General features: G+C 39.4%; 1 protein-coding gene across 1 annotated transcript; it reads left to right on the top strand.

Annotated features, from left to right (window-relative positions):
* Nucleotides 1-2,575: 2,575 nt before the first annotated feature.
* On the top strand, nt 2,576-4,009 carry KCNS2 (potassium voltage-gated channel modifier subfamily S member 2). Its single transcript, XM_058178377.1, has one exon. It carries the CDS (start codon nt 2,576-2,578, stop codon nt 4,007-4,009), a length of 1,434 nt encoding a protein of 477 aa, XP_058034360.1.
* The last annotated feature ends 4,562 nt before the right edge of the window (nt 4,010-8,571 follow it).

Raw genomic sequence — 8,571 nt, 5'->3', positions numbered from 1 at the left:
TCTGCGCCAACTCAGTAAGCTCAAACTGCCCAAGGAGCTGCTGATCCAGTTCTACAGAGGAATTATTGAGTCTGTCATTTGCACCTCTATAACTGTCTGGTTCGGTTCTGCAACCCAACAAGAAAAACACAGACTTCAGAGGATAATTAGAACTGCAGAAAAAATAATTGCTACCAACTTGCCTTCCATTGAGGACCTGTATACTGCACGAATCAAGAAGAGAGCCGTGAAAATATTTGCAGATCCCTCGCATCCTGGACATAAACTGTTTCAACTCCTACCCTCAAAACGACGCTATAGAGCACTGCACACCAGAACAACTAGACACAAGAACAGTTTTTCCCCGAAGGCCATCACTCTGCTAAACAAATAATTCCATCAACACTGTCAGACTATTTACTGAATCTGCACTACTATTAATCGTTTCATAGTTCCCATCACCAATCTCTTTCCACTTATGACTGTATGACTATAACTTGTTGCTGGCAATCCTTATGATTTATATTGATATATTGATCATCAATTGTGTTGTAAATGTTGTACCTTGATGAACGTATCTTTTCTTTTATGTACACTGAGAGCATATGCACCAAGACAAATTCCTTGTGTGTCCAATCACACTTGGCCAATAAAATTCTATTCTATTCTATTCTATTCTATTCTATTCTATTCTATTCTATTCTATTCTATTCTATTCTATTCTATTCTATTCTATGAAGAAAACGCAAATAAATGGTCCATGAAAAGATAAAAAATATGCCCCAGGATAAGCCTTCATATGCACCTTTGCCTCAGAACTGGTTGGATTCATACAACACAGTGCAATCACATTTTAGTTTGGTGTGTCATGCAGAATCAATCCATGTGATTAGTTCACGGTTTAGTGTGTCATGAAAACTAGGCTAACATGGGTTAGTTGAGTACACCATTGTAGGTGACTGTGTTAATTACAGGTTGCCTAGCTAGCTACATATTGGGGGGAATACTTGGATAAAATTTTATTTCTTCTATTAACTTCTGAAGACAATGGGTCATATTTGACCCACTTTCTATCTATGTTCAGCCTGATAACAGAGCATGGACATGTACGTATGTCTTTAACGTGTCTTCTCCAAGCTGTTACCCATTAGTTGCGTTGAACAATCCCCATAATTCGTTCATCATTCACATCTTGAAAACGTATGTGGAGAATTTGGATAAGACTGTCTGAAGCCACCTCCTTTTGGTCGGGGAGGGGGGGGGAAGAAGAAGAATGGGTTATGAATTTCAATCTTTAAAGAAAAGATGTAGGCAAACCAATCGAAATAAATAGGCAGAAGGTATCTAACTCTGCTGGAAAAGAAGGAGGATCGTGATATACCATCACTTCAGGCTGCACTGAAACCAGCGTGGTGGCAAGAAACAGACCGTACACGATGGTGGGGAATTCCCTAGACAGCCTTCAGCCCCCTCCGATCCGATCGTGGGCACTTTTCCTTCTTCGCCTCCAGCGTCTCTCAGGTGCCTCGCTCCGCTGCAGCATCTAAACCGCCGGCAAAAAAAGGGGGGGGGGGAAAGGCGGCGCCCACCTGGGGAGCGGGGGGGGGAGAAGAGGCGCGTCCAATCCTCGGGCAGGGCTTGGCTGGAAAACGCGGGGGGCTGTCGGTGGTCGCCATGACTGCTGCAGCAGCCGCTGCCGCTGCCTGGAGCTGAGTCGGGAGGCGCGGCTGGAACGGAGCTGTCCATTCAGCACCACGGCGCGACGGTTTCGCCTTGGGTGGTGGTTCTATTCTCGGGCGGCTAGTCCAGGATGTAAGTCTTTGCCGACTTATCTTTTCTAGGCAACGCGGTCCATCGTGCAAAGGTTATGTGTTGAGTCTGGGAGCCAAGGCAACTAACCCTTAGAAGAAGGACCCCGCCCAGCAATGCTAGCGGGAGGATAGGGGAAGTTTCAGAGTGAAAAATGGGTCTGGAGCTATTGAGGGCGGTGGGAAAGGGGGTGGATTGCTTGCCGGTGTGGCTACTCTACCAATTCCATCGTCAGAAATCACTGGCTTTCCTGGTTTTGGTGATGGTGCAGACATACTTAATAGTCCAAAAAAGGTGAAAGGAAAAGTGCACAGGGATTCACCTTTGCTCCACTCACCAGCACTACAGAGTTTAGGGAAAGGTTGCACCTGATGCCTCAGATCTGCCTTGAAAGCCATGCCCTATTTTCAGTAGCACCAGAATGAGTGAGTAGGGGAGATGACAACCAAAAGCTGCATGTGTTATTGTATCAGTTACTGTATTGCCAAAGGGAGTAGAGGAAAAGGAGAGGGGGCAATCAAATATAGCATATTGATTGATTTGTGGTTGAGCATTAATTACCACCTTATCTCCAGTTAAGTAAAAAAGCTGCATCTCATAGAAAGAAGCTGATGGTGTGGGAAACTGAAAAGGTGGGTGGTGGTATATATGACTGTATTTGATCTAAGTATATCATAAAAGGGAGTAATGGAGAATTCGCCTTCTGTTCTATTGGCTAACATGGCTTGCCTTGTTTTTATTATTCCATAGGTATACTCTCTCCATTTAGATCTTGGAAATACTCACAATGACCGGGTTGAATCTAAGGGGTTTGTCTGATACTTATTTTGAAGACAATGAGATCAGTCTCAATGTTGGAGGCTTTAAAAAAAAGATGAGATACAACACACTATTGAGATTCCCTGAAACAAGACTGGGTAAGCTGCTGAGCTGCAATTCAAAGGAGTCAATTTTAGAGCTTTGTGATGACTATGATGACACTAAGAATGAGTTCTACTTTGATAGAAATCCTGAACTTTTCCCTTATGTGCTCCATTTTTATGATACTGGGAAGTTACATGTGATGGGTGAGCTCTGTGTCTTTTCCTTCAGCCAAGAAATTGAATACTGGGGAATCAATGAATTCTTTATTGATTCTTGCTGCAGTTATAGCTATCATGGGAGAAAAATGGAACCAGATCAAGAAAAATGGGAAGATCACAGTGACCAAGAAAGTACCTCTTCTTCATTTGATGAGATCTTGGCCTTCTACAATGATGCTGCTAAGTTTGACCAGCAACCATTTGGGAAAGTGAGGCGACAGCTATGGTTAGCTTTAGACAATCCTGGCTATTCTGTCTTGAGCCGAATATTCAGTGTTCTTTCTATTATGGTTGTTCTTGGATCAATAGTAACCATGTGCCTCAACAGCCTTTCAGACTTCCAGATTATTAACAGCTATGGGAATTCAGAGGAAGATCCTAGATTTGAAATTGTGGAACATTTTGGTATTGCATGGTTTACTTTTGAGCTGGTGGCCAGGTTTGCAGTTGCCCCAGATTTCCTTCAGTTTTTTAAGCATGCACTCAATCTGATTGACCTCATGTCCATCCTTCCATTCTATATCACTTTAATAGTAAACCTGGTGGTGGAAAGTAGTCCTACATTAGCCAATTTGGGTAGAGTAGCCCAAGTCCTGAGACTGATGAGAATATTCCGTATTTTAAAACTTGCTCGACATTCAACAGGCCTTAGATCTCTTGGAGCTACCCTCAAATATAGCTACAGAGAAGTAGGGCTTCTTCTCCTCTACCTCTCAGTTGGAATCTCTATATTCTCAGTAGTGGCTTACACAATTGAAAAAGAAGAAAACCGAGCCCTGGAAACTATCCCTGCCTGCTGGTGGTGGGCTACAGTTAGTATGACTACAGTTGGTTATGGCGATGTTGTCCCATTGACCATAGCAGGCAGGCTAACAGCTTCTGCATGCATCTTAGCTGGCATCTTAGTTGTAGTCCTTCCTATTACACTTATATTCAATAAGTTCTCTCATTTTTATAAGCGCCAAAAACAGCTGGAAAGTGCCATGAGGAGCTGTGATTTTGGGGATGGAATGAAAGTAGTTCCTTCTGTCAATTTAAGGGACTACTATGCCTACAAAGTTAAATCCCTTATGGCCAGTCTCACAAATATGAGCGGAAGCACACCCAGTGAATTAAGTCTAAATGATTCCTTACACTAATCTATTGTTCAAAGGCCTGATTGCATGATGAAAAACCAAGAACTGTGTTTATATTAGTTGTTTCTCTCATTGAGCTTCTAATGCTGATGCACATTGAAATAAGAAGATTCATATAAGCTATTAATTTTGATAATAATTCACATTTACTTGAGCATTGTGAATGATTCATCATGCATCAATTTTAGGAACAATGTGTGTTTTGAAGTTAGCTCAAGTTTATTTGCCTTGCAATTGGAACACACATTAAACGTGTCGTAAAGTGATATGGGGAAATGGTCACGCTATCGTGGAACCTTTGAGTTCCATACAGAATGAAGTCTGGTTGCAGGTTGGCTCCTAGTACATTTTCATCTAGCTCCTAAAAATAGCCTCCTGATCTTTGTGTTGAGCACTGTAGTCTCTATAACATTAATGTTGATGGTACTGTGCTATAATTTGTTTTGAAAGTTCCTCTGACCACTAAAACAAAAGTCACCCCCCCCTAATAGAAATATGATTAATCTGATTTCATGATCTTTGAGGTACAATGCAAAAAATTCCTAATATCTCTTTAATTTTAGAAACCATCTCAAAGATTAATTAATATTGCATTTCAGAAATCACTTTTCCATACATTACCAGGAACTCATTTGGGAGTTAAAACTGCCCCTGAAGTAATGCTGTTGTAACATATTTGTGCAATTTTAATTGAGCTTCATTGTTCTTAAGAACTTGACACTGCGTATCATTTGTAAGATATTCTATAAGTAACAAAAATGTGCCAGTTTACATGTAAAAAGTTATGGGAAGTGATCACCATGGGTGGTTAAGAGACAGGATGAATTCTGGTTTTTCAAACCTAACCAATACTAAATCCTGCCACTGAGTTATGATTAAGAGTGTTCTTATATATATAGAAATCCATTCTGGCTCTGTTTGTTGTTGACCTTATAGTGTGAATAACATTGACAGAGTGTGACCGAATGCTAAGGACTTTCAAGTAGATGTAAAGCATGCTGAGTATATTATTCAAGACCATGCACTATTAACATATAGATTTTTTCTTTCTCTGGGATTCAATGATTAAACTCTATCATGCCAAAGAATGGAGATTGAGGCCTATAATGACAGAACTTGAAAGATATTTCTGCTGCTGCTGCTGCTCCTGCTGCTGCTGCTACTAGTGAAATATGCATTCTTAGGCCATCCTCTCAAAAGGATCTTTTTCAAAATTAAGTTTTCCTGAGTATTTTCCAAACCTACCCAAGAAAATGCCTAGATAGCATTAACTGATACCACCTATAAAGTTGGGATAGTCTATTATGCTAAAATTTCCAGAATAAAAATTAACTTAAAATGTCTGAGCTAAGTGAGCAGTGTAGTTTTCTACCTAAGATACTCATGCAGCTGTCTACTGAAAAGAAATATGCCAAATTCAGCACTGTAGGGTCAATCATACCCAAACTGAAAATTATGAAATGATAAAAAAACATAATTAAAATTGTCATATTAATTTATAGAATACTGTCTAGATCTATCGTAATGATTGGCTGGAAGCACTGAGGGAAACTAATTTCCAACCAGGTAGTGTTTCATTAAGGTTGCAGTCAATTAAACACTAATATTCCTAGGTACATTTTCTTCAAGATAAAGATAGAACTATTTGTTATTTTATCATACCACACCCAGAGACATCATCTGAGTAGGTATATACTTGTTGTGTGTAGATGGAAAATAGGAGATACATTTTTGATGCATGTTGGTATCCAGAATAACGTCGAGTCAACTTTTAGTATATTGTCCATTCCTCTGCCCAAACTATCTAAGGTAATCTCAAGTAAAGCATTGGATTGTTCTAAACTTTCTGTCTGGAAATTTCAATGACCACTGTGGAGTACTTGCAACTTTACATCCCAATGACTATGGGCCTATCCCACCTGGTGTCTGGCCTTACACGTACAGTGGGGCACACAAAGGATTTTGTTTTCTCTTCAGGAGGAGTCAGGACTTTGACACAGAGGAGTCCTGAATGACTTCATTTTTATGGACACATCACATCTTCATTTTAAACCTCTGCAAGTTGGATTATTCCTCTCCATCAACTTGCTGAGGCTGGACAACAGGAACCGGAATCCAATACAGGAAGGCAACTACTTGGAATTCTGGGAATTAAAGTCCAACCATACTGCTTGTTCTGATAGAATATCTACAAAAAATATTCCAGCTTTCATAATAAGAACTATTAATTTGGTTGTTATATGGAAGGCCCCTGCCATTATTACATTAAAATAACTATTGGAATTATTTTTTCGGTACTGAAAATGGTTCTTACTTTTAACATAATGGGCAGAACTCTGGACCCCCATCTGAAAAACATTTCTTCATTGAGACCATGCAACAGTTCACAGGAATATTAAGAAGGGGGAGGAGGGAGGAAAATGTTAAACTCTAGAAGAAATTAAAAAACAGCTTATGCCTAAGATTTCCAAGGCATTTGTGGGTCATCATAGAGGCAACGTATCTGTGAAGTAGCACGTATAGCTCATAGATTGAATTCTAGGGCCATCTGAAACATAGCTACTATCCCTGTTGAATTTGTATCCTGCCTTACTGTTCAGAAGGGAAAGCTAATCTGTAGTTTAACAAAACGAAAGATGCAGGAAAAAAAAAGATAGAATTACCAAGATAGAACATTAGTGCAAAAATGCAAGCCCCCTTCAGCAGAAAAAGTAGGATAACCCCTCCCAAGAAAAACAAGACCAACTTCTCACATTATGAAGTGAGCAAAGCAAGCATCACCTCAAGCACCCACTATTTTTTATTCCTACATCCAGAGTCCAAATTGCAGGTTGGACCAGTTTCACAAATCTCTTGAGATACTATCTCCATAAAATATTGCCAAGATTCATGCAATTCATTATTCATTATATGCTTATTCATATTATATAATTTGCTGAGGCTTTTCAAATTGTTTGTACCTAATTGTACAATCACCAATCTGTTCATTACTACATGGACCAGATGTTTTCTCTCTATACACTATGTAAAAAACACATCCCTGACATCAAAGGCAATACGGAGTGCATTGTGGCTCTTTCACGCAGAAATGTTTTAAAAGTGCTTTTTTTCAAATGGGCAGTCTGCTGTGTTAAAAATAATACCATTTGTTACAGAACTGAAGCCTTGAATATTAAGTAGCAATGAAAGATTAATATGTCATATATCCACTAAGAGCCAATGAATTGTTTTACCATTTGCAATGAAGCAATTAATACTAACTCAGGTTTCGTTAGAGTCAACGTTTATTATATTGCTTGCTAATTGCATATGTCAGAAGAATTAAAAAGATGTATTCGTTGATTAATTGACCAATAAATGTAAGAATTCAGTTCTATACTATAGCATGGCTTCTGGGAAATTTGGAATTCAGATCTTTTGAATGGCTTCTCTCAAATCCAGAAATGGCTTAGTAGCCAACCATTTTGTGCAAAGGCCTTGACTGAGCTCCCTTCTTCTAAGCCTTCTTCACTTTCTTTAGATGTCCACTTTTGGAGAGCCCATCTTGATTCTTGTCCTTTGCATTTGAGGAAGCACGGGATGGTTCTGTTCATGTACTTGGCTTTATATCCTCCTGGAAATACATATGGGGATAGATATATACAGACAAATGCCATGTATGATAAGACAGAGGGTATTGACTTCCAGTTTTGTCCTACATGGAAGGAATAGCCAAGGACCATCAGCATGGACTTCAGTGGACTTAATCACAGCAGAAAAGGTAAAGATATCCTCAAGCCAAGTCTAATACCTATGATTGCATGGACATAACATGTAGCTTTCTTCCTTCTCCCCAATTTATTAATTGAAGCTTAGACTCTCCTCCCCTTGAACCTGTTTTAAAGCCAAGATTGTCATGTAGTGAAGGAAACTTTTCAAGAAAGTCATCTGAGAGGAAAGAGACTTTTCTTTCCCAAATGCTGCCATCCCAATAAAGGAACAGATAATTATCCTCTCTATGTCTCCATCACTATGAAGCTACTTTAAAGACTTTTTGCAATATAGAGCCAGTGAAATTTTTCAAGAGAAAGACTTGGGAAGGGTCTTAGGGACCAACCCTTATTCTTCTTTTTCCGTGTTTAGATCAAACTTTAAACTGCCAGAATGAAGCCACCTACTTGGCTTTGTTGTTGGCCAAAAATAAGTCATTATTGGTACATGTTTTTGGTAGTAGGTGACATACCAACAGAAGAGCTGGGCTCTATATCTCTCCACATTCACATAGTGTGTTGTTATCCACTAAGAGCCTCCACTTGAACATATTGGTTTTACATTTAGGCACTCCAACTTTCAACCTACTCAGGGTCCTCCAAGTAATATACGGGAGGTTAGATCCTTCAACTATATCCTTCTTAAATGTTATTCCTTGCTCAATGGTCTCTTTCCTCCATCTTTTAATTTGATAACCCTTGTCCTTAAAAAGTCCCACAAAAAGGAAATTTTAAAATAACTTCTGTTGACTTCTTGCTTGATGCAAAGAACTAAGAGCTACAAGAGGAGGCAAAAACTGTACTTCAGATAGTGCA

The sequence above is a fragment of the Ahaetulla prasina genome, chromosome 3 (assembly GCF_028640845.1).
Source record: "Ahaetulla prasina isolate Xishuangbanna chromosome 3, ASM2864084v1, whole genome shotgun sequence".
NCBI lineage: Eukaryota > Metazoa > Chordata > Lepidosauria > Squamata > Colubridae > Ahaetulla > Ahaetulla prasina.
The sequence above is the reverse complement of the archived record's forward strand: the minus strand, read 5'-3'. Positions and strand labels throughout refer to the sequence as shown.